Genomic DNA, 25,326 nt, shown 5'->3' with positions numbered 1-25,326 from the left:
AAGAAAAAACAAAAACCAATTATTCTTACAACAATTTGTTGTTGAAAATCGCGACAAAGTGTTCTTTGATCAAGCCTTAATTTTCGTGACCGACGTGCTTTTGTACAAAACGTTAATTGCGAGTTTCAATTTGAGAAACTTTAGTAAATAGGTAGACGAAACGAAGAAAACAAATTTAAGAAACGGAAGAAGTTAAGAGATTCGAAAACGTGATTACTATCAATTGCTCAATCATGTGAAATGAATCGCATTTACGTAATATCGTTCACATTGCAACACGTGCTGCAAAAACAATCCCATGAAAAGAAATTTAACGTGCTTTTTTCTTTAACGATTTGTCCAGCAGTTGCGCGAGTTACGAAGTTTTATAAAAATATCGGATTCATTAAATGATTAATCGAAATTGGTAATTAATACATAGAGTAATGAACTGACATAACATGTTTTTTTTTTTAAGACAATAGGAATGTTTGACTAATATATAAGCAGCGACAAGGCGTCACTCATTTATGCTAAACAGCAAAGATATACTGATGAATTCGTGAAAATTGGACTGAAATGATAAGAAAACAATAATGCAACTCTTTTTTTCACGTTTACACAAATTAGAATAATTCACAAGCCATGATTAAGAACAGTGAAGAAGTTATCCAACCTCGGAATATTGAACAGTAAATTTTCCGTAAACATCAATGGTTCAAGAATAGTTTCAAGACAAGAACTGCAATTAGAAAACAAAAATTAATTTTCAATAAATGGCGATAGCAAGAATGCTTTTTGCAATGATTTTCGTACAGATGACAGAATTTTTATCTAAAATGGCCACTTTTTCAACAAGCCGACGTCAGATTCCTGATTCACATACATTGTAGTATAATTATTATAAATTATGTATATTATTCATTTTTTTTGCAAATGACGTTCTTTCCCCAGTACAAATAGTAGCAGTGATACTCGATTACAGTCAATGTTAATAGTTTCGATGCAAGTCTGTCTTTAAGGTAAAAGTATTTACAAGGGTCAAGTTGGACTTATCTTGTTATGGGGCTGCATACAAGTAACGGTGTAAGAAATAAAGTGAAGATCTTGCATGAGCTGAGTCAGCCTCTTGAAGTGTCTTTCGGTGTAGGGAATCATAGCTTCCAATGAAGCGGCTAATCCAGGTACCTTGAGTTCCCCACTACTAATCTCGTCCAATAGGACGTTTATCACCAGCTGAAATGTGCGGAGTATAATAATAAGCATGATAATAACAACAGGACTGTAAAAGATTTTATGGTCTGGTCTAATTTCTTGGAGTTGAGATCAGGATAATGATATTAAAAAGAAAAAATGTAAAGAACATTACGAAAATTTTGGTACATTGATCTATAGCCTGGTAATTTGGAAAGAATTTGTAACATCAATTTTACAAATTAAAGTTAAAGGTATTTCTATAATTCTAATCAATTGAAAATTATCTAGGAGAAAAGTTTTCGAAAATTTGGTAAAGTTAATGTAGAAAACATTTTTTAGATCTCCCGAAAAATTACTGAGAAACCTAGAAACCTAGAAACTGTGGTTTCGAAAAATTCGTCAGTATTAATTTTTCTGTAAATAATACCTGAGCTGATTGAGCATTCCGACTATTGGTATTCCATGTCACTGCACATCTGAGCAATGATTCTTTCTGTGTTTGCTTTAACTGATGTATCGTTTCTCTCAGACCATCTCCACCCTTTCTTATAACACCTGGAGGTATATTAAACATGGATGATTTTTTGTAATTAATTTTGGCTACCTTTAAACCTTACCACCAAATAATCATAGGGGGATAAAATAATTTTCATAATGAATGACCTATGTAGCAAAGTAAATGTCTATCATTAGCGTAGCAAATAGAGAATTAATGAAGTATATCAACTAAGAAGTTAAGCTGTTCCGTTGTAATATTTGCTATGAGTTTGATGTAGTTGTGTATACGGACATCTAGAATTCGCAATGAAAGATTGAACATTTGTGTTTGGCAAATATATTTTAATGGCATTGGTAAATATTTGACAGGGTATTAACTACTTACTATCGATAATCTTCAACACTTGAAGAGGTCTTTCCAGTTTAAGAGCCAACTTTAAAGCGGCTAATAGCTGATCAGCTTTTAATAAATTTGAAAGTTTCTGTTCTTCTAACGCCAAGCGTTCAGCCTCGGCAGCAGCTGCAGCTTTCTTCTCTTCGGTAATATCTCGCCATTTACCCAGTATCGAATCACTTCCACCACTGATAATGTGAGTTTCGTTTCGACATACTGTAATGAAAAATCAATCTTCAAAATAGAGAAGTTGATCCATCAAACAACAAGAATGCGGGAAAGAATTCATCTAGGTAAAATTTTTGATAGTTCTATTTTCGATTCAAGATCCCTTCGACAGAAGCAATAGTAAGAGGACATATAGTTAGAAACCTGCAAGTGCCCAAACTCGATTTTCATGGTGTTCAAGTGTAGCAACACATTCGGATGTTTTAACGCTCCACAGTTTGAGGAGCCCATCGGCTCCAGCCGTGACCAACTGCATTCCTCGAGATAAGAACTCTGCTCTCAAAACAGAAGATTCGTGCCCCTCTAATGTCTGAAAAAATTGTTGGTAAAATGGGTTTATTTTAAAAACAGGCAAGTAAAACATAGATACTGATGATCGATCGTACCTTTAAACAAGACAGATCGGTCAGTGACCATAATTTGATATTACAATCTGCCGAAGTTGTTAACAGCACTTGGTCTATTGGTGAAAATCTTACACAACAAACCCCCCTGCGATGGCCGCGCAAAACACCCACGAGTTGTAAGCTCTCCGCAGTCCATAACTGTAAACAAAATTATGTGATGTGAAGATAGCTACATTCCTGTAGCTCTGAAAAATTATACCTTGGCAGTTTTATCTTGGGATCCAGTAGCGACGAGTTTATCGTTCGGTGATACTGCAACAGCGTTTATGTCTTTCTGATGCGCCAATTCCGTGCATCGAACGGTTAGCGTGTTTTCTGTTTCTGTAATAAATACGGTTGCACATTTGTTTCCACTCGTGTCAATTTATTTACTATGATAATGAATAGAATTTGGATAAATCATTTACCGTTGGATGAAATCTTCTCAGGCAAATCCCATATCTTTAGACACAAATCTTGACTTACTGATGTGAAGAATTTCACAGCTGTGTGAGATAAGGAAACTGATCCCACCGACGCTGTGTGTCTAACTGCGTGAGCAACGCAAGAAACTTGAAATGTTTCCGGATCCATAAGCCACAATCTAACACTATTGTCCTACAATAAACCAGAGCAGAAATTGAAGTTGGCTAATAATTTTCGGTTGGTTTTGATTTTTTCGTTGCTCAATTTTGTTGCCTCTTAGCTTGATCGCTGATTTTTGTGACATATTGATGATCTTAATCCTTCATCAATAATTATGAAATTATAAAATAAAAAAAATGTCAGTCGAGTGTGTACCTTTGCCGATGAAAGTAATAGGTTGAAGTTGGCTGGCGTAGTAGCAAGAGATAAAATAAAATCTGTGTGACCACATAAGAGTTGACAGTTCATTGTCGTCAATTCGTAAAGTTTTATATCAGAACTGTTTGTCGCTACCGCCAAATGAGTATCTTTGGTACCAAAATATACAACATCCAAGATTTCATCGCTGTATCCCACTAGCTGAAAATAGTTTGGTATACATGAAATTTCCATTGATAAATACAAAGTTCTCGACATATCTATTTGTTTTCTCTTTCAATCACTACATGCTAAATAGATTTGCAAAAATTTTAATCGGTAAAACTTTTACAGCGTGAAATAGTCCCACTGTTTTTTGAGTACAATATAAAATGTGCCAAAGCATTAAATGTGTGAAACATACCTGTTTCTTGCATTCAAAGGTGTCTAACTGATGAATAATAATGTTATGCTCTGTGGATACCACTGCAAAACTATTAGTGACGTGATTGTATAACAGCTGGGTAATAGACAGTCCTCCAACTTCTTTTGCTGAAGCAACCAGAGAATTTTCCTGCTCGTATACCTTATTTCCAGACCTCATTTCCCATACTTTGACAACTCCTAAGAATTTAGACAATATCATTGTTGCGTTGAAATAATGCACACTGAATAACAGAAATCTGAGAAACGTTTATCTTAGTTTATTATATTGATTACCATAAAATGTTATTTGCGTTCAATAGAATTTCAATGAGCCAACAGCTTTTGTCAATCTAAATGCTCATGCTATTGATCATCCGTATTCTTCGATAATGCATTACCAATTGTTATTGTTCCAATACAATTATTATTTTTACTATTGAAGTAACAGTGTAATACTATAAAGCATGTGATCAAAGCCATCTGGATTCTTAAAAGAGCAACGACAATTGTTGTTTAAAGTGAAAACCGAAATAAATGTACAATTGAATAAAATGTAACGAACAAGCACATGAAAATAATTTCACGACACAAGTGACCGGTAAATTATGTTGGCGATATGTGAGGATTCAAATCATTTCACATGCCAAGTAATTGGTATTTTTGAGAATAGGTTGAGTTAATTTAGCTTCACATAAACGTCAAGGTCCATATTAGTTTATAGTAATATTTATTTCATCATATAGTTGTTTTCAGGAGATCAATTACCAAATAAGAAGGTCTTATTTGTCATAAAGCCCATCAAACTACTTTCATTCGAATCTTATTGTATATTACAACGCCGTTACTTATTGAGATGCAAAACAGTTCTCTTTGAATAAACTAAGAACTGTTGAAACCCGACTTGCCGTTGTTCCAAGTAGGAAAAGAAAGTAATTATAGAAGAGAATTGAAAAAGAATATAACGCTCATTGCATTAATTTGTGCATTGCTGGTAAGCATTGCTATCAATTGTAACGCATAATAATTTGTCATTAAAGGATAAAGTTTCCAGTTTCCTCTGAATGCCGCAGTGTAAACATAAATTCTAAATAGGCATTAAGGTGATCCTTAAAATGGCTATTTTTGAATTTTAACTGTCTCACCCCCCAAATCGGCTCCAAATAATTGGGGAAATATTTTTGAATTATTTGGAGCCGATTTAGGGGGTGGGACAGCTGAAATTCAAAAATGACCTTTTTTAGGACAACCCTAATAGGCATGGATACGACACGAAGAAATTGTAGATACCTTTTTCTCCTGCAGCTGCGACATAAATCCCATCAGACTGATAAGAAGTTATGAGTTTTGTACTGTTTGTAGGTAATAAGAAGGAACCCTCAACACCTTCGTAAACTGGCACAGTGCGTACTATACTTCCTTGGGAAATATCCCACAGAATAAGTACTTTGTCTCTTCCAGAACTGTAAGGAAAGGACATTGATCACAATTAATATCTCTGATCAGTGTTAAAAAAATTAAATAACAAACAGAAGTCAATTTGCCAGATAAAACTCTAATCTTTACTATGACATTCATAGGTTGTGGCAATACTATTAGTAGAGTTTGTTGAAAACAAAAATTCAACGACTAAGTGCAAGGAACGATTTTATAAAACACTTTTTTGGAATATTTTACAAAACTATTTTAAACACCATAAATATGATGAATCGAATGCATGATTGTACGAATTTCAAACGGAGTATATTTGTTATATTTACCCGTATGATTATATGTTAGAAGCAAAAAATTCTTGCAGATAATTCTACTGTTATTAGACAGTAATAAACTGTTCTAACACATGCATCAAATACCTGACTAAATGAATCCCATCATCGTGAAACAAAAGTGAGGTGATCTTGCTGAAATGTCCGGAGAGAACAATTTTTTGTTGACCAGTTATCGAATTCCATCCATATATTTTTGTATCATCACCAGCAGCAAATATTAACTCTTTATCTGGTCGTGGATGAAAAGCCAAAACACTAAAAGAGAAGCGTGTACTTTAGGATAACAATGTTTTCTCTTTTTAATGAAACTAATTTAGAGACTTAATTATGATTTCAAATTATTCTGGCAAGAATGTAAGACATAATGATATAAATAAGTACGTCATTTGCCTATTGTGTCTGTAATAATGACACTTATCTACACTGTTAATTAACAGCTTAAAAATCTGTTGTTAGAATATTCTGTTTAAACCCTGGAAAATTCTGTCTTTTCAAGACATTATAAGCTTGAATTAGTGATCCAACCTGCTGACGGATATAATGAATACAATAAGACAGTAAAACGATTATTACAACCAAAGTAACTTGCCTCACAACTCCTTGAGCACCCTTCAAATTGTGCGTGCAAGCTTGGTGTACTAGGTCCCATAATCTAACGCTACTATCGCTGCCACCACTTGCCATTGTTTGGCTATTGCGAGAAAAAGCAACTTTGCTGACAGGTCCATTATGTATTGCCTTCCACATTTTCTTGAGTTTCACCTCTGTTACGGAATATTAGAAATCAGATATTAATAAACTGACAATAAAATATAATTCACAGAAGCCTGTATCAAAATTCGGTAACAATATCAATTGATACGCCTTTGATGAGAAATTGGCTATTAATTCTTTCTATGTTCATAAACTTGGAATTAATCTCAGATTCGTCAAAAAATTTACATAGTTGAAGATTTATTCTCAAGGGTTTGAACTGATACATAATCATCTTTCACTCCGGATATTGAGAGCCAGGAATCATCTGAATAGAAAGCTTAAAAAGATGTCAACAAGCTTTACCTTTCCAATTCCATAATTTGAAGAGTCCACTTTTATGATGTGTGATAACATCCTCATCACTGGGATCGAGTGCAAAACTGTTTACTGTATCTTCATCTTGATCAGTTGAAGTTTCTCCTAAGATACTTTCAACATGTCCAGTAGCTAGCGACAGAACGTGCACCGTCCCACCATTCTGGCAAAAAAAATACTGTCCATCCGAACTCCACTGTGGAAAATATGAGACATAGTTATGCTCTGCTATCCTTTTGCTGAGCACTAGTTTATGACGTCAGCTAGTGCTAGATGCAATTGCAATAGACTTCTGTTCAATATGAATGTAAGAAATGTAATTGATATAAATGATACTTGATGATCACTCAAAAGTACAAACCTCAATGTTTCCTCCAGTAAAAAATGGTCCATACTGTGATTCAAGCTCATACCTGGAAAAACAGTATTTACATTCGTAATGTATCGAATGGATAGAGGATCAATTTTGTATTTCAGATCTTTTGTACATCTAGATTTTCATAACCTCTTAGTTAATTGGAATAGACAAAGTAATGTTAACAATCACTGAGTGCAAAACTGGTAATAATGACAGAAAGCAAACAAAATTACAATATAAAATAGGAAACTTTCAGTTGTTTGAACTATTGGCGGTAGACTTTTATAACCTCAAATACTACTGAATTTATAATTTCTTGCCTGCTCGAATGTATTTGATAATAAAAACTTACGATTCTTTGAGGCTGCTTCCATTCATTTTTTGAAATAACGGAGTTTAATATGTAACGTGCGAAGTAACTGCCACCAATCACTTTGAAATATAAATAATCTTTGCTTTGAACTCACGTGGAACTTTGCACGCTACGCTAAAGTACGCACGCGGCTTAATTCATCATCAACAATTTTGCTTAAGCTGGATTTTCACGAGTGTTCACGAGCGTCAAATTGACGCTGCAGCGCCATGGTATCAACGCAACGTCAAAATGCCGCAAGTCCAAACTACGTATCGAGTCAGTGGTTCTCAGTTACGTTTTTGTCTATTTAAAAATCTAGGATAGTTACTTGGAAGTGTGAACAAACTGAGAAAATGAAGAAGTGAGAAGGAAATCGAATAGAACGACAGCAGTTTCTCGAGTTCAAAAAATAATCTACTTCATTTTCATTCTTCCAGAATCGTGCATGATTAAGATGCCTTTTCATACTTTATTACCACATAGGAATACTGAAAATTTTGCGGTGTGTCTAGGGCCTTTCTTCTGAACAATGAACAATAGACAATAGTAGAAAATATATCAATAATTGATTCATTTCAATGCATTGCAGGTATTACGGTTCCAGAATAATAAGAATGAATTAGATTATTTTCTTATATCTCCAAGCACTGCTTCATCTCGCTTCGAGAATATTTTAACAAATGGTGTTGCAGCAAGAATGATTGAGAAGAAAATGCACGGCAAAATTTTTATTGTTTACACAAAATTACTCAAAACACCTAAAGTAATGTTGGTACCAGAAGTTACGTGGGAAATATTTGAATACTTGGGATGGATCGGAAATACGAACTGAAGTAATTTTGACGTAAGTTTTGTTAACAACATCGAAATCAATTTCTGCTACAATCCTCATAACTGTCAACAGACCCTTGATACGTTCTGCAAAACTCGAATCAGCATGTGCCACAAAAAATTGATGATCGGGGAAATATTTGACCGCAAAAAACATAGTCTGAGGCGAGATATTTCTCCGATGAGCAATTTTACACACCTCAATTTGGTTTTAGCAGGATTTATCAAGGCTTTATTGACAATTCCAGAAATCGTAGCAAGAATCGCTTCAAATGTTGGTTAGAAAAAAGTATCATTAGAAATACAAAAGATTTGATGAGCCTGGAACAGTTGAAAACTTTGATTAGCTGAAACAGTCAAAAAGTTTCGTTAGCTGAAACAGACAAAAGGGTTGCTTGGGTGAAACAGTCAAATGGTATGAGTATCTGAGACAGGTAAAAAGTTTGGTTAGCTGGAACAGACAAAATGTTTGATTAGCTGAAACGGACAAGAGGTTTAATTAGCTGAAACAGACAAAAGGTTTGATTAACTGAAACAGACAAAAGTTTTGATTAGCTGAAATAGTCAAAACGTATAATTAACTGAAACAGAGAAAATGTTTGATTAGCTGAAACAGACAAAAGGTTTCATTAGCTGAAACAGACAAAAGGTTAGACTAGCTAAAAGAAGTTTTGATTAGCACAATGACAAAAGTGCGTGTATCGACAAAAACTATGTCGAGCCCAACGTTAACATTCGTGAAACCAGCCTTCTACTCTATCATTTCTACAATTGAAGAAAAAATTACAAAATTTTTTAATCAAAATCAATCTTTTACCTGGAATTATTGAAATAAATATTTTGTTTGAGTAAAGACTCAATGTTTCTCAGTATGCTTACGAAAAAAAAAAAAAAAATTGTTCGTCGCCCTGAAACAAAAAATAAGACAATCACTAAAAAAAATATATTTGTACACCTCATATATGTTTTATAAATACTTACAAAGTTCTTCACTATCACTATACACTCCGCGATTTTTACCCCGTGAATTGACTGTTGGCTTGCAAGCACTTGCAAGTGCCGCACTTTCTCTTAGGACCAAAGGGTATCAAGTCAACGCGCAAAAGGCGCAGTCAATTTAAACTTGAACACTCAGTTGTTGAAAAGAGAATTGATTGAAAAGCTGAAGGCTTAACACATCGGAAGTACTTAACTTTTTCATATACCGTTTACCAAATCGATAGCAAAAAGCACGATCGATCAATTCGCATTATCAGAGTGGTGACAATTTTGCTCAAATATAATTCTATAACTTTTCCCCAACTTTTCCCGTCAAAAAATTCCCGGTTTTCCCGGTCTGTCACCACCCTGATTATCAATCATCGCGCAAAAGACGAGTTTGAATCACGTGATTAATCATCGCGCAAAAGGCGCGTTTGAATTCTGTGATTAATCTACGCGCAAAAAAGCGCGACCGATTAATCTGTCAAAAAACCTTAAATATCTAGGACTTGTCACAAAATTCTGTAGAAATCCAATGGGCATCTGCGTCTTTTCAAATTCGACACATTGCGATGCAGATTGTTGTTCTCAGATGCGAGTCAAGTCCGGGAGGGAGGTTGGAGGACATGCATTATTGCGTGGCGTGACGGTCGGCGTTCCTCTTCGACGCGACGTCTTCGAGCTCAGCATCTCTCCCCATCTAGCGTACCACGGAACGCGATAGATGGTCCAGAGATGCATTTTGCCCATTCAAACAATCACAGAGATCAATTGAATTAAATAATGATCGATAATGACTGAATAATTAAACTGAATAACGACTGGAAAACGATTGCAGAGTGAAAAAAAATACGAAATTGAATCTCGTTAAAATTTAAAAGCTTACCAATAGTTCGGAGACTCTTACACCGAGTCTTTTACGTGATTCTGGAGGAAAATCACTGTGATCATTTGACGCTGTGGATTATAAAAGTTAGTAACATCGCGGTACATCGTGACCTTCTTACCCTCGCCTAATTCCCAACAAAACCACCCAACGGAAATATTCAAGAGATTCACACGAACATCCAAATTAAATCCCGCGACGGATCCCAAAACGACCACCTACCTACCCAATTACCTATATTCGCTCTGAACGATTCTCCATTCTTTTTAACACACATCATTCTTCCTCATTTGCGCCGTGGCCACGGTGACTTACTTTTTCGTTGATTATCTGTGGGGAGTAAAATGTTTTTGTACCATAGTCAGCGAAGATACTATTTTAGTGATTGCCGGCTGACTATCGGTACATCAACCTTTTGTAAGACAGATTAGAAACATCCTAAATGCTAATCAGCATTTTTCTAAGCGAGCTAAGCCTGTAGTTGTTGGATAGTTGCTGGGTATTCAAAAATTGAAAGTGATTCAAGATATATCAAGCAAATTGATTACGTTACATTCTATCAGACTTTGAAATCTTATTGATTAAACAACCATTGGAATATGTCTAACCTCAGATTTATCGACCACTTAAACGACATCATTGGAAAATTCAAATACAGGTAGATTATTATAGCTCTAGATGAACACAATTTGTTCTCGTGAATGTCAAGTAAGTGACGGTAAACTGTCGCGATGCTCATTCCATTGTCAGCAACGTGTAAAATTTCTAACTTTGAGTGACTATGGTAAAGTAAGTCAGCTGGATCAAACGAAAAAAAAAAAATTATTCAACTTAAAGTCAAGCACCGTTGCGATCATGAATGAGCCTATCCATGCAGCTAAAATATCGAAGATTTGTGTAACAATTGTTACCGCCACGCCACATGATAAAGGAGTCCCAGGGAAATACCCGTAACCTAACACATGCAAACTCACCAACGTTGCTGAGTAATGGAGAAGTTACTCGGATGTCTCTGCTTAACTCTGAAAAAACAAAAAAGGAAGCTCAAATTTATTTAACAAACTGGATTTCAATTCTTAGGTAAATTATTACTGTTGTCTACTTCCATATTCATTCGCTGAATGTTACGCAAGGACAAGAATTAGGTAATGTACCACATTGAATTATTATACAATCACTAAAATAAGTTTTCTTACCTCCTCCGGGCTGCTCCACACTTTACATGTATATGTAGTAGCTCTCGTACCATCTCAGGTTGTATGGTGGTGATACACTTTTCACACTAAAATAAGAAAATAATATGTACTTGGATCAGATTTGATGTCACTACAGACTATCTATGTGGAAATAAGTTATTTGCATGATATTTCAGTGATTTCTCATGTATTTATAAATGAAGTGCAGAAATTAATACTAGAAGGCTAATAAAATATACACAGATTTTGAATAAATATCTAAAATTAGTGAGCAGCTAAAATCATTTACGATCAAAAAGGACATGGTAATTAAAAATGATATCAAATATGTACCTTTCAGTTTTATTCACTGCATAGTGACTGATTTAATGTTTAGTTTGTTGTCAGAGATCGACTGATTTGGTGAGGCCACTCGAATCACTGCTAAATGTGGTTAATAATGCTTGAATGTAGTGTGCCCCTGTAAACAGGTAGGAAATAAGTACATTTCATTAGTATTTGTTTTGCAAAATAATTATACAAGATGTTGAAAAATTACCATTTTGTGGTTAATAATGTAGTATAATAGTGTAAATATAATGAAGGATTAAAACCAATCAAATTTGACTAACTGACAAATTTCTCAGACTGAAAATAGCCGAAAAGTGTAAAAAAGAATAATCTCAAATATGTACCTGTTTTCTAATCTTTTACAAAATCGCAACCTGTCCAGCTTCTGTATTTTGTTTTACAACATAGGTATATTACTGAGGTCACTTAATGCGGATACTAGTTAACCTCGATCATTCTTGCAGTAGTTCAATTCTGTAATCAGGTGAAGGACAAAACCACAACATTTTGGTTAATATATGATTTAAGTCAACAACCATATACTTGATTTTGTAGCTAATTATTTATGCCAAGCTTTGAAAATCTTATTGATTATATGCACAAACAAGTGAGAAATGATTGGGATTGTTTTATACCTGTTGTTTTTCTGTAATAAATTCGTCAGTTCCGCTACCGAGTGACGTCTTCCAAGATTTATTGACAGAGACTTGCAATCTAAGTAATCACTAATGTCAATCAAAGTTGTTGAAGCTTCTTTCTGCAATCAGGTAAGATAACACGATATTTTGTTAGTACTTAATGTATCTTTAATAACGATTTGAACAGCATTCATAGTTCACTATAGTTATCCAGAACATATTAGGTACAATACCGTTCATAAGTTCGGGATCACTTTCCCAATTATCGATCGGGACAAAAAGTTAGATGTCTCAGCCAAGAAAAAGCTCAGAGAAATGTTCCAGATCGCGTTTGGAAGTAGAAAGAATCAGCTTCATTATCATTTTGTGCAAAATTCTTTACTACCATTTTAGCATTCACTAGGTGATGTTAAACATGTTGTTTTTTCTTGATTTTCATACTTTCATAAAATCACGCGTAATTTTTTGGGAAATAGCCATAGGAATTTTTTCTGAGAAGGACTTTCAAACGGGCAAAAATCAGCTTCAATTTCGATTTTCTTTTTAATGTAACTTTTTGTATAGTTGCCGCAAAATCCATCATAATTCGAGAACTGTGAGGTCTAAGATTAAATTTTAAGGGAGAAAAAAAGTTGTATTATTTTATTTTGAATAGTTCAGTGTTTTTTTCAAATTTTTTTTATATACATTCCTGGTCGAAATTCAGTCAATCGTCTATTGATTGTTATTATTGTTTATTGATCAATAAAATATGATGATCGAAACTTGCGAACTTTTTATTTAATGAAGAGTAGCTATTGAGCAATAGAATTGATAAGACGACTTACGGAATTTCAGCCAGGAATTGTCGTAAAAAACAGAATTCAAAGAAAATTCTGACCCATTTAACATAAAATATAATAGAACTTTTTTCATCCTTGATATTGAATTTTAAATCCCGTAGTTCTTGATTTATGATGGATTTTCCAAAAACTGAACTACTGTACAAAAAGTTGCATAACTTTGAGGAAAAAAATCGCAATCGTAGAAAAAATAAATGAATCAAAACTGAGTCTCACCCCTTTGAAAATCCTTGTGAGAAAAAATTCCTTTTGCTATTTCCCAAAAAGTTACGGGCGACTTTATTAAAGTATAAAAATCGTGTAAAAACAACATGTTCAACATTAAGTAGTAAGTGCTAAAAACGTTGTAGAGAATTTTGTAAATACCGATAATGAATCGGATTTTTTCTACTTTCCAATACGACCTGGAACATTTCTCTACGCCTTTTTCGGTTAAAATATCAAACTTTTTATCCCGATCGAAAATTCGAAAAATGACTCCTAATTTACGAACAGAACTGTGTGAGGAATCAATAACAGTTTACGATTTAGATTCAATCGAAATTTCGAAACGATTATTAACGCCGTGATGCGTTAACTTTTTTTAAATGGTAACAAAGTATTACGAAACGCAGGATTCTTCTGTCGATTGATCCTCAGGAAAAAAATCGGAATCAGACGTAATCGCTTACAGTTTTTTGTTACATAAGAAACGACGCCAAAATCCGCAACGCAATAAAATTTTGATTTCACGAACGTATGTTCACGTGAGAGACGCGATCTGCGAATCCAAATTCAAGACACAACTCACACGAAGGTCACGTCCTGCAAGGCCTGTTTTTCCAGAATGATGTAAAAAAAAAAACCACAACGGAAGATTATCAGGGCATTTTGTTGTCACAAAGCGCTTGTGACTATGCAGCGTAATAATAACACTTGATTCCAAGCCCATTCGCACTTTTTATGCTGTAGCTAGCTGCCTAAACGGACTGAATCAAACTTACTAACAATGCAACTACGCACTTACCGAAAATCAGCCGCGCAAACAATAACAAATGACAGCCGACGCAGAGAGTCGAGGGTCGAAATCGCTTAAGACTGAAGTTGCACAAAATAATGAAAATTTGAGATACGAAACTCACCTTCGATGTCGCAGGCTGTTTTTAATTCAGTAACTTGGTTCTTTTATGGGCCATACGCTGCTGTTCGGATATTAATCACAATGAGTTTCGTGGGAATACACTGATCGGATAACGCTAACAACCTTTTTTTTAACCATAAGGTATCGGCGCTTGACCATGTCTCGAACAGTCGAAGCCTGTACAAGGCGATTTGAATTCTCGATTTGCGGAATGCGTTGTTTCACTACGGCTGCTCGGAAGCGACTGACATCGCGCTGGGCTGGGAAACAATTTTCGACCGGTCGGAAGTTTCATGTGAGTTGCGCACAACACGGTCGGATATTTGAAAAATTGCCATGACACGCGGCGTCAGGCGTCAACTGAAATTTTCCAGCGACTTCGAGCCGAATAAAATACGTTGGCCGAAGGTATATTCAGTCATTCCTGAGGGTCCAATTAGTGTAAAAAAAAGTCCAGCAAAACGATTCAAATGCAAAAGTTTCCGGGCTCTGAAAATCGCTAACAAAGGAAGATTACACCCCTTCGGATTTTTTTAGTCGAATTTGACCAATTTTGAAGAATACTTAAGTTGGATTGCGCCATCAGCTACTTCACCTTGCTGCTTTATTTGATATATTTTTTCAAATTCCAATTAAGAATCCTAGATTTTTAAATTCTTAGTATAAAAATGTAATTGAGATCCACTGAACTAACTACGTGGTTTCTACACACGCTCGTGAAAATCCAGCCCAAAAGTATCCAGCCTATCCAGCCTTACAGCATTGTGAATCGTTGACTGAACATACTATACATCTACAGTCTGCGTCTAAAGAAAGAAGAATCTAACCTAACTTAACATAACCTAAACAGCCGGGTCGAATAGTTTGTTGCAGGAGAAAATGTATCCAAGATAACAATGATACGTTTGATTGCATAAGCTGAACCGAAATTGCTAAATTAATGAGTGACAAAATCAAACGTTAGCAGTTAAACAATTACTAAAAATGATTTTCATTCTGAGACTGGGTGCATACAATAAATTGAGGAGCGTGACTTCTTGTATAGCTAAAATCAGTCAACCCGTACGTTTTCAGTCAAACACATTGACTCGTTTTCACGATTATCAGTTAATTTACAAGTACCCGTTGATACGGCTTTCCAGTATCGTTAACCGGTTAAAGTTGTATCAAACAATTGCAACCGCTACTGGTATACCTGGTACAGTGGTTCTTGCCATTTCAGATATCATCACTACAGAGACTGCCGTCGTGTTTGCAGTAACTGGTAATTTCTTGGGTTTTGTTTTTCTTCGTTTCCTTTAGTGTAACAGTTCAACGCAATGTGCACAGTTTTTTCAATTCTTACATTATGGCTCTCGCCTTTCCATGCTTTGGAATATATTTTGTACAACAATAATGTATATTTTATATAGGAATCATGTGGTGTTTGGGATTTTTTATGATTGGTTTCCTTGGTCAAAATCGAGTTGGGATGATATACTTAATGGATGATCAAAAAACTGTAAAAATTTCATATGCAAATACTTGGGGAACCAAAGTCGACATTGAGGTGGATATAAATGATATTTTGCCTCTGAGTGAGATATCTACCAATCCCATCCTGCCTTATTACAGCTTGCAACGTTACTCTACAAAGGATACTCTCAAATTCAATTTGAAATATGCAATTATTGAAGACCCTGCTAAATTTAAACTAATATTTGGTGATAATGCTCTAGCGAAGAAAAGTTAGAATTAAAAATAAGTATTCCTAAGTATTTAAAATGTATGTAGAATAAATAAATATTTTTTGCCAAATGTCATATACATGTATTCAGTCAATTAGCTGATCCTTGACGTGATCATTTTCAATTGTGTATTCCCAAAAGATATCATCAGTGATTAGAAAACGTTATCAATATATATCTCATATGTGAATGACATTATTTATTTTATGGGTTTAAAAATTTACAATAGCTTGACGATGAAGGGAATTAACATGGTCAATATTTAGCTCCATCTGTAATGAGCATAGGCTCGATTTGCTTCGCATTGCTTGTGTAAATCCTGTTTCCTCTTGATAACACGTCCCTAAAATCAGACCATTCTTTGTCACAGGTGTGAGAGAAACTGAAAGCAATGGTTTGATGGCTTAGAAATGATTGAAAAAAGAATAAGAACCTGATTATTAAATGCATCAAGAAGTTCATATGCTAATTTTTCTGGTAAATGCGCGTTACTTTCCTTGTCTCTAGCAGCTTCAAGCATCCACTTTGAAGCAACCCACTGTGCATTTTTATCCGTTACTGGTATTGGAACCTTGAGGGGTTAGGAAACGAATAATTCAGGTTCAATAAACATTTTAAAGAAAAATGTTGAATATTCAAAAGAAGTGGCAAATGTAGCCAAAAACTCTACGAGTTGGATTAAGCTATTTATAACTAAAACTCGCATAGTTTCATCAAGTACTAAGTGAAAAAAGGAGCCAAATCCACAAATTTCATGTTCAACATTCCAGAATAATGATCATAAGGTTTAAGTTTTTTCTTTTTAAATACACGAGCCTAGTCAAATATAATGAAACCAGTTAGGATTTCAAACATTTTATCCAGCAATAACTGAATTTAATATACCTGATATGTGGCTCCACCTCTTTTAATTCGTTCCAGTTTGAGTAGTGGTTTACAATTTGCAATAGCCTTGTGCATGATTATTTTTGGATCTAGTTCCATGCCTACTTTATCTTGCGGCTCTGCTTTGTGGTATCGTTCCAACTGTATCCTCTTCACATTCTCTAATGATTTTTCCAGTAATCTACGTGCCAATATCTTGTTCCCCTTTTTCATAATGTAGTTGGTAAATTGTCTGCATAAAATGAAGGCATGTTTAAACTATAATTATGCAGAGGCCTTTTTATCTCTTCGGTACATATAAATTCATAGATAATTTATACTACCAAAATTAGAAAGAAAAAATTGCGATCATGATTATTTTAAAAAATCATTCATTTTTCGGAGTTGTCCACAAGTTTTTTTTTTACTGTCAATTCTATCGAGACACAGAATTTCAATAGACTGCCTTATTTGCATTCATATAAACATTGTGAATTTTTTCAACTCTTATATTGATGAGATGGATAAAAAATTAACACACAACCTTAGAAACTCATCATGGAAAACTGAACTTGTCTCATTGTTTCTAGCTGCTTTAATCGGCGCATGTGCTAGGTGTTCGGCCTCTTCAGTTCCTTTGAGAGCAGCTTGCTGCTCCTTCTTATAAACCGGTCTAACATAGTATGGCGGATAAACGCTGTAGTCATTTTTCTTGATGTTGATTTCGCTCCATCTATAATAAGTAAAAATGGTAAACTGGAGTTGGAAATATTTAAAAACATTTGAAGTGTATTAGAATTCTTTGAATAAAGTGAATCTAAAAAATGATATTTTTAATTCCTCATGTTCTCCAGCTTTTTAAAAACGTACACTTCATTTTTTTCTAAATAATGTTTTACAATCAGTTAAATTCATTGATACAAAACGACAAAATTTGATTTGCATTCCGATAATACCACACGATCAAAAAAATAATAGAATGCGCTTGATAACTGGTCCTTGAATGTTATAAGACATCGAAGAATATTTATGAAAAAGATTTTCAATTCCCATTTCAAGAACAAGACTGCTCCTTCTAAGCCAGCATTAAAGTTCTAATATTTATTTGAATAATGTGAAGCCAAGTCTGAAAATCAAAATTTTGTAAAATACCTTAAACCTCCAGTACGTTTGAAAAAGAGAAATATGAGGATAAAACTGAACTGCTTTTTTTTATTTCCAAAAAGTTTAACAGATTTGTGTGCTAACTTTGGTTACTAGCTTCAGCTTCATATATCGAGGAGAATTTCTTTCGTCAACATTGAATTACAACTCTTCAAAATAAATATCAAACTTTTTTCTCACATCCCGGTGCTTTTGAGGTTATGCGATTAATGACAAGAATGAAGATGATTCTGTAGACTTATAAGACTTATAGTAAAAATGGACATGGAAAAAATCCATAGAATATATACAACCGAAAAATTATACCCAAATTGACAAGACGCACCTGTTTATTGATAATAAAGACCGAACGGTAGCAGCCGCGAATTGTCTGCTGTGAAACATTTTAAGTGCGGCCATTTTCGTTGGCTTACTGTTGGTACACTTATTCACAATAATTCTGAAACTGCTAATCTTTTGGACAAGTTGGTTATATTGGTAATGCAGAATGAACCCGCAGCAACACCGCCGGTAAAGTGTAAACTGTCAACCTAGCTACCATAGCATATGATATATATTCGTCATGTTAGGTGTCCACAGCGCCTTGATAGTGGCCGGGAGCCAAAACTTTGAAAAGGGCTGAAACTCGATTCAAATTTGATTGAAACGTGAGATAAATAATTGACGTGTTCCAACATGGAAAATACTATTATTTATGAATTCAGCCTTACAATCCGGTAAAATACAATTACTTATTCGTATTTTACGAGATGCGTCCATAATTATAGTACGTCAATCATTTATTTTACGATTCAATCGAATTTGAATCAAAGTATTAGCCCTTTTCAAAGTTTTGTGTCGCGGCCACCTAACATGACATAATGACAAATTCTGTTTTCCAGCCTCTCTAGATTGCCAACGTAACAGACTTGTCCGAAAAATTAGCCATCTCGGAATTACTGTGGGCAAGTGTACGGGGTGTCTCAGCCAATGGGAGGCCAACTGGTGTTTGATCGTACGATTGGTATGAACCAGCACAACTTACGGTATAGAAAAGTAAGTAGTAGTGGTTTCGAGGAACCAGCCTGGGAGCAATCGCGTTGACGAGAAAAAGAAGGAAGAAAAGAAAGGAGGAAAACAGAGGAGTGAAATGAAAATAAACGATACGTGTTAACAAATAAAACGTTGAAATCGTTATTCGTTGATAAAATAGATAGTGGTAGAGAGGGAGTGAGAGAGAGAGGAAAAAAAACGACACGTTAAATAACCCCCCAAATGATTCGTACATTGAAAACAACGTTCGCCGTTAGATTGATAAGTTCGTGTGAAAAGGTCTCCTAAACCCTTTGTATCGAAGGAGAGCCTTGACAAGTGGTGGTGTTGGATTAATTTCGTATCTGTGTTTATATCGAAGATACGGCGGAGAAACGAATTTTCCGCACCCAAACGGGACGTTAAAAACACCACATTATCAAAATGGCAGAGAATCAAGGAAACTCTTCGCATCAAATAAACCAAGGTTCGTCCTTCCTTCGCTCGTTCATTGACTCGTTATACGTGTTGCCCATCGCTTTCTTCATCTTCACCGCATCTATTACCACGGAAAATTGTCTTCCAAATCCGTTCTCTACTCGTTCTATGCCCCGTCCTCGTGTCGTTGCAAATGCAGGTAGTCGTCAGTCACATCGTTAGTCGTCTGTTTCGACTAACCCGTAACAATCGGTCTAACCGATATTTCATTCAACCCAGTTGTTATTTATCGTCTGCAGAAACGTCGCTTGCTCGTTAACCGCCTTCGTTTGCATGTTTTATACGATTTACGACGAATCTACCTACGTTGTTGCCTACGGATTGTCTTATCAGCGGGATCCGCGATCCCCAACAAACATGCACCTATCCCCTGCCTTCTTACCTCTCTTTCTCGCATCCGTCTGTCTTTGACGCGTTTTGACATTTCCCCGCAATCGAAAAAGTAGCGTATTAATGAACACGCACATTTTATAATTCAACTTTGTGACGTCTTTAATGATATACGGTAATAGTCAGTGTTGTTGTTATTATCGTCGTTAGTTTAACATAGACAAATGTCTGCGGTTAGCAACGTTAACCACACTGAGTTCTACCTCAGACATAACGTCCGTGAATAATTTTTATTAACAACAATTGTTTTCTTAAGTCTATCTAACATTTCAGGAACCGGCAGAAACTTCTTTCCACGTTTGGATTTTCTGTCCAATAGCGATATTCAGAATGAAGTGTCAGGTACCTGATTAGATTTCACTCCATCAATAATTAATTCAGCTGATGGATCAATGGATCAAGTACCTGATTTATCCATAACAAGAGATGAGAGGAAAATTGAAAAAATGTAGCAAGTTATTGCGATGTAAAATTTAATACTCGAATGTGGTGTGAATGTGGTGGATCAGTAACGGCATATGACAATATATTTTGAAATCTCCCTACTTACGTACAAGACTTTCATCATTTGATGTTAATTGAAGGAGTGCGTTTCTCAGTTTTAGGATTTTTAAAATCTTTATCTTATCTTTGGCATTCTTTGTGTTAATAACTGGCAGAGTTTGTATTCGTGTCTCTTATCAACTTGGGTTCTTGTTTCATTCATCCTTTGAATTGATTTGTTATTGTCATTAAGCATATTTTCGCATTACCTTAATTTATTTGTTTGTTGAATTCAACAGAGAAAAGACAGGCGTTGAAGATGAATCTGGGATCTGGTAGCCTAACCTTTTCAAATTCCACAAACTCGACCCACTCCAATTCCACCAGTATGTCATCATGCCCACCATTGCCGTAAGTAAACAACGGTCTCACAAAACAATAACACTTTTTCCTTCTTCAATTTAATGTGGAATAATGTGTAAAAATATTCCTTACCAACTCCAAGAGCTGTTCTTCCGAATCATATTCTGCCAAGCAAATTGTATATTCTAAATAAATATTAGTACAATCGTGTATGGAGAGAATAAATTTTTGGTTCGGGAACATTTACAAGGAATTTCGAGGTATTAGGTTTAACGAACGTAGTAATGTATAAGTACCCCAATTTTACGATCAACCGGATTTCCACCAACAACGAAATTCTTTAGAAAGGCATGAGAAACTGAGTTCTAAATGACATTACTATGAATAATAGGTCGTCTCGCCCTAGCTTGCCCTTACCTCTGCCAAAGTTGCCGATTAGGCCTCGGCCAGCGGCGCAACAAGAATTTCTCCCAGATAAAGCAAGGTAATAAGCTTGAATGCGAGATGATTATATATTATACTGAATTAAGTAACGACGATGTTCATACTGCAGTAATTCTGTGCATATGAGGTATTATTCCAGGGAGAAATTACGGATGTGTCAATCAATGCAGAGCACGGGAAAACTTCAGTTATCTCCTGACACGATATATGATTTTACCAGCGAGGATTTACAAGACTTGGGAGAGATCGGGCGCGGAGGATTTGGCACTGTAAATAAGATGATACATAGGATAAGCAATACCGTCATGGCTGTGAAGGTGAGAAGAATAATTTCCCTTTGACCAGAGGTTTCGTAATTATGTAAAAACAATTTTCGTCACGAATCATAATTAATTAAATAATAAAAGTATTTCTACAAAAATTTTCGTAAATACTCTTCAACGTAGAACATTCGAGTCTTATTAATGATGATATATATTTATGTGTTCCACCATAACTTACCTTGATTTTCAATGAAAAATCCTTTCCAATAATAGTTCAGACCAAAACATATTGCGCAAACTCATCACGATTCCTTATGAATGCAACTTTTTTATTTTCCATTATATAGAGGATTCGCTCAACAGTGGATGAAAGAGAACAGAAACAACTTTTAATGGATTTGGAAGTTGTTATGAAATCCAACGAGTGTCCCTGCATCGTGCAATTTTATGGAGCTTTATTTAAAGAGGTGAATAATTTTTCGTTTCACATATTCACATGTAGAATTTTTGCTAATAGAAAATTTCGCAACCATCAAGTAGAAAAAAAACGGTATTCTAGCCCTTCATCCAACATTTTGAGTTGGTCGAGTTGTATAATACCTGCATCTTGAAATTATATCTTTGACCTCATTTTGTTGTAACATTTGTAACCAAAGTGATGCTACAACGGTTCCTCTTCTTTTCTTGCACAGGGAGACTGTTGGATTTGTATGGAACTGATGGACACGTCTTTAGACAAATTCTACAAATTTATATATGAGAGATTAAACGAGAGGATACCTGAAAGTATACTGGGAAAAATCACAGTAGCTACAGTTAAGGCATTAAATTATCTTAAGGAGAAGCTCAAAATTATTCACCGTGATGTTAAGCCAAGCAACATACTTCTCGACCGTCGCGGTAACATCAAGCTGTGCGATTTTGGCATTTCTGGACAACTGGTCGATTCAATTGCCCGAACACGAGACGCCGGATGCAGGCCTTATATGGCTGTGAGTAATAACTAAAGAAATACTAACTTTGATCCAAGTACAAATGTAAGTTCAAAGCATTTTCGCAAACGATCGATTTTACCGTAATTGTAATCAGCAGAGATATTAATCTAAAATCAATGGAAGTACTAGACTAAAAAAAGTGTGAAATTTCATTGAGTTTATTATCTACTTTTTTCAATTTTGCCACGTAATGAGAAAGAAAAATTTTACAGCCCGAAAGGATAGATCCCCAACGAGCAAGAGGATATGACGTCAGGAGTGACGTATGGTCTTTGGGCATAACGCTGATGGAAGTAGCGACTGGGTATTTTCCATATCCAAAATGGAATTCGGTATTCGAACAACTATATCAGGTGGTACAAGGAGACCCGCCGCGTTTGTCACCCAACGAGAATGGAAATCGTTTCACAATGGATTTTGTCAATTTCGTAAACACATGGTAATGACTGAAACGCGAGTTCTTCAATCGAATTAAGAATTAGCTGAATCTTTGCGATCATGAAGGATGTTGGGTTGGAGATAGATTCTAAATTGTTTTACCGTTTTTGCTTGCAGTTTGATCAAGGAAGAGACGCAGCGTCCAAAATACAACAAACTTTTGGAACATCCGTTCATAAGGAAAGGTGAAGAAGCGAAAATAGACGTGGCCGCGTACGTCAGCGGAGTGTTGGACAGTATGGCTAACAATGGAGTGACGCCGTTCACCACAAATCAGCCTTAAGAAAAAAAAATTGTATGAAAAGAAATGCATTCCATGGACCTCCTCCGTAAAAGTAACGTAGAAGATGTACTATGTTCCCCTTGGAATATAATTTTATTACGGAAAGGCCCCTCCTGATAAAGGACTTTTGAAACAAGGATACTCCGTAGCGAGTAGGAGGTAATGAACGACATTCAATTGTATCTAATATGTAGAGAAAGAAAAAAAAAGAGGAAAACAATCGCGGAGATAATTCATATAATAGAAAATAATTTCCTACGAATCTTGAGAGAAACAAACAGAAAAATGAACTGTCGCAAAACACAGCTGTGGCGTACCTCTTACATAAAGTAAAAATAAACATATATTAGATATCATCTCCAGAACGATCCGTAGTTCTTGTAATATTACGAATTTCAATCACCGAAAAAGAAGACGAGAAAAACGTAAAAAAAAACGGAGAGTAAAAACTAAATAGTAAAAAAAAAAGAAATACACGAAAAGAAAATTGTTGTGAATTGTATATATTGTTTAATGTTTTAATTCCATGTTTTATATATGCATATGACTTGGAAATAGTTCGCCAAAACAGTACAAAGTACCTAATTGCTCGTTCTGGCGATTTTATTAGGAACAAGCTTATACCAACGTTAAAATACTGTACTGTAAGAATAATAAATAATGAATGATGATAATAATAATAATTGATTCAGAACTACACACGAGTTGAATAATTACATGGATAATACATTCCTAAATTTCGAAAAGTACTATCACCTTCACACGTCACGCACTAGAAACTGGAATATTTCTATATTAAATATTAGCGAACTAAGTACCAGTTTTCGAACACGAACTTGTTTTTAATTTCAGTTTCTAACCTAAAACACCATCCACACAATCGGATTTTGATTTTTAAATGAAACATTAAAATCCTATATGAGCTTTCTAAACATTTCAAAAATGTACCTGCAAACCACAGATATTTATCGCTAGGTTTTTGTTTTCAAAAATCAAATCGATACTTCTCATTTACTGTGTAAAAATCAACAGCTCTCTAAAAATTTTCAGAATTCCGTCACACTGATTTATGATCAAAATACTGTTGGTTCTCATCAGTGAGAATAATGCATAGCCTGGTGGTCAGTTCGGAACTAAACAAAGAACTTCAGTGCCATAAAAAAATGCTTCAGTTTGCCGATGCTTAAATACTAACATAAATTCTTTCAGTGAATAGTCAAAAATGGTAATAAAATTATTTCAACACTCGATGCCATTGTATTTTGATAATTTTTTCGAAAGAGATGGCCGAACGACCCTCTTGAAAAATAAATACTAGGATATCTTTTAGAAAAATCCGTAAAATGTATCAATACCCGTAATGAACTGAAAACAATACCCTGCACTTAGCGAAATATAATGATGGATCGGCGGCGAGACGCTTTGGTTCAATCTTGGGAAATCCCCGCCACCGCCGCCGAGCGTGAGGTATATAGGCGTAGAAAATAATCAATCGTTTCAATAATTTACAAGCCATCTCATGTCACATTCGATACAGATACAAGCGTCGGTTGCTGTTCGTGATATTCAAATTTAGAATTATACATGCATCGCACTCATGTGTACAGATATGCTGTGCGGAACTACGTCGGATCGTATGTATGTACCCATATGACGAAAAAATAACAAAGCAAGCGAGAGGTAGGCAGGCAGGGTGAACGCCTCGTCGTACCCGCATAGCGTCGACGGCCGCTCGTAACAAAGGTGTATTAGATCAACCTACGAACGAACCAACTGACCAACCAACCAACCAACAAACCAACCAGGAGTCAATCGGAGGACTAGATAGCGGATGACAATGACACTGTGGAATTAGCAATTACCTGGAGAATTGAATGCAAAGAAGAGGAGGAAGAGGAGAGGCAGAGCGACAGGGGGAACGAAAAAGGAAAAAAACGAATCGGAGGAAGACAGGAAGACAGGAAGGTAGGAAGGAAGGAAGGAAGGAAAGGAGGAAAACTGCGGGTACAGCTGCGTCGAGGCTGGAGGAGGAGACATGATCGCGGCGTATGCTGCAGGTAGCGCCGGCGAACAGGGTGACAGAATTCCAATCAATATTCACCGTAGCTATACACCTGCCGCCACCGCCGCCAAGTAAG

At 35.4% G+C, this 25,326-nt stretch overlaps 4 protein-coding genes across 12 annotated transcripts; 2 read left to right on the top strand and 2 right to left on the bottom strand.

The window, feature by feature from the left end:
• Positions 1-874: 874 nt before the first annotated feature.
• On the bottom strand, positions 875-8,792 carry LOC107219200 (transducin beta-like protein 3). The gene is made up of 15 exons (XM_015657352.2): positions 7,439-8,792; positions 7,090-7,141; positions 6,717-6,924; positions 6,247-6,421; positions 5,742-5,912; positions 5,179-5,351; positions 3,890-4,089; positions 3,484-3,687; positions 3,111-3,300; positions 2,903-3,024; positions 2,683-2,841; positions 2,441-2,606; positions 2,060-2,284; positions 1,604-1,731; positions 875-1,215 (listed from the first exon to the last, which is right to left on the bottom strand). Exons 1-15 carry the CDS (start codon positions 7,462-7,464, stop codon positions 1,021-1,023), a joined length of 2,394 nt encoding a protein of 797 aa, XP_015512838.2. The 5' UTR covers positions 7,465-8,792; the 3' UTR covers positions 875-1,020.
• A 6,233-nt stretch (positions 8,793-15,025) lies between these two features.
• On the top strand, positions 15,026-16,062 carry LOC107219173 (transmembrane protein 186). Its single transcript, XM_015657294.2, has 2 exons — positions 15,026-15,529; positions 15,678-16,062. Exons 1-2 carry the CDS (start codon positions 15,250-15,252, stop codon positions 15,995-15,997), a joined length of 600 nt encoding a protein of 199 aa, XP_015512780.1. The 5' UTR covers positions 15,026-15,249; the 3' UTR covers positions 15,998-16,062.
• Positions 16,063-16,176: 114 nt separating this feature from the next.
• Positions 16,177-18,465, bottom strand: LOC107219172 (28S ribosomal protein S7, mitochondrial). The gene is made up of 5 exons (XM_046740983.1): positions 18,346-18,465; positions 17,401-17,589; positions 16,878-17,109; positions 16,426-16,563; positions 16,177-16,351 (listed from the first exon to the last, which is right to left on the bottom strand). Exons 1-5 carry the CDS (start codon positions 18,417-18,419, stop codon positions 16,205-16,207), a joined length of 780 nt encoding a protein of 259 aa, XP_046596939.1. The 5' UTR covers positions 18,420-18,465; the 3' UTR covers positions 16,177-16,204.
• A 582-nt stretch (positions 18,466-19,047) lies between these two features.
• LOC107219170 (dual specificity mitogen-activated protein kinase kinase 4) lies at positions 19,048-23,685 on the top strand. Of its 9 annotated transcripts, none has more exons than XM_046740974.1 (9): positions 19,048-19,518; positions 20,193-20,261; positions 20,702-20,813; positions 21,172-21,249; positions 21,349-21,526; positions 21,820-21,939; positions 22,165-22,464; positions 22,680-22,906; positions 23,023-23,685. In XM_046740974.1, exons 1-9 carry the CDS (start codon positions 19,476-19,478, stop codon positions 23,186-23,188), a joined length of 1,293 nt encoding a protein of 430 aa, XP_046596930.1. In that variant the 5' UTR covers positions 19,048-19,475; the 3' UTR covers positions 23,189-23,685. The 9 variants fall into 9 exon arrangements, with proteins under 9 accessions (XP_046596930.1, XP_015512775.1, XP_046596928.1 ...); XM_015657289.2 differs by having other exon boundaries at positions 21,337-21,526; XM_046740972.1 differs by having other exon boundaries at positions 21,319-21,526.
• Positions 23,686-25,326: the final 1,641 nt, after the last annotated feature.

This window comes from Neodiprion lecontei, chromosome 5 (assembly GCF_021901455.1).
Source record: "Neodiprion lecontei isolate iyNeoLeco1 chromosome 5, iyNeoLeco1.1, whole genome shotgun sequence".
NCBI lineage: Eukaryota > Metazoa > Arthropoda > Insecta > Hymenoptera > Diprionidae > Neodiprion > Neodiprion lecontei.
This window is presented reverse-complemented; position numbering and strand designations above follow the sequence as displayed.

What these genes read in the sequence shown, in the direction of transcription:
- LOC107219200 (XM_015657352.2), bottom strand. Translation starts at nt 7,464, where the DNA reads ATGAATGGAAGCAGCCTCAAAGAATC. An exon ending in CCCAAGATAAAACTGCCAAG is followed by an intron (nt 2,842 to 2,902) that starts GTATAATTTTTC and finishes TTTTGTTTACAG; the next exon opens with TTATGGACTGCGGAGAGCTT. An exon ending in TCGAGTTTGGGCACTTGCAG is followed by an intron (nt 2,285 to 2,440) that starts GTTTCTAACTAT and finishes TTTTCATTACAG; the next exon opens with TATGTCGAAACGAAACTCAC.
- LOC107219172 (XM_046740983.1), bottom strand. Translation starts at nt 18,419, where the DNA reads ATGGCCGCACTTAAAATGTTTCACAGCAGACAATTCGCGGCTGCTACC. An exon ending in TCTTTATTATCAATAAACAG is followed by an intron (nt 17,590 to 18,345) that starts GTGCGTCTTGTC and finishes TACTTATTATAG; the next exon opens with ATGGAGCGAAATCAACATCA. An exon ending in TTGATGCATTTAATAATCAG is followed by an intron (nt 16,352 to 16,425) that starts GTTCTTATTCTT and finishes CCTGTGACAAAG; the next exon opens with AATGGTCTGATTTTAGGGAC.
- LOC107219173 (XM_015657294.2), top strand. Translation starts at nt 15,250, where the DNA reads ATGATTTTCATTCTGAGACTGGGTGCATACAATAAATTGAGGAGCGTG. An exon ending in CGTCGTGTTTGCAGTAACTG is followed by an intron (nt 15,530 to 15,677) that starts GTAATTTCTTGG and finishes TATTTTATATAG; the next exon opens with GAATCATGTGGTGTTTGGGA.
- LOC107219170 (XM_046740970.1), top strand. Translation starts at nt 19,476, where the DNA reads ATGGCAGAGAATCAAGGAAACTCTTCGCATCAAATAAACCAAG. An exon ending in TTCGCATCAAATAAACCAAG is followed by an intron (nt 19,519 to 20,192) that starts GTTCGTCCTTCC and finishes CTAACATTTCAG; the next exon opens with GAACCGGCAGAAACTTCTTT. An exon ending in GTCAATTTCGTAAACACATG is followed by an intron (nt 22,907 to 23,022) that starts GTAATGACTGAA and finishes TTTTGCTTGCAG; the next exon opens with TTTGATCAAGGAAGAGACGC.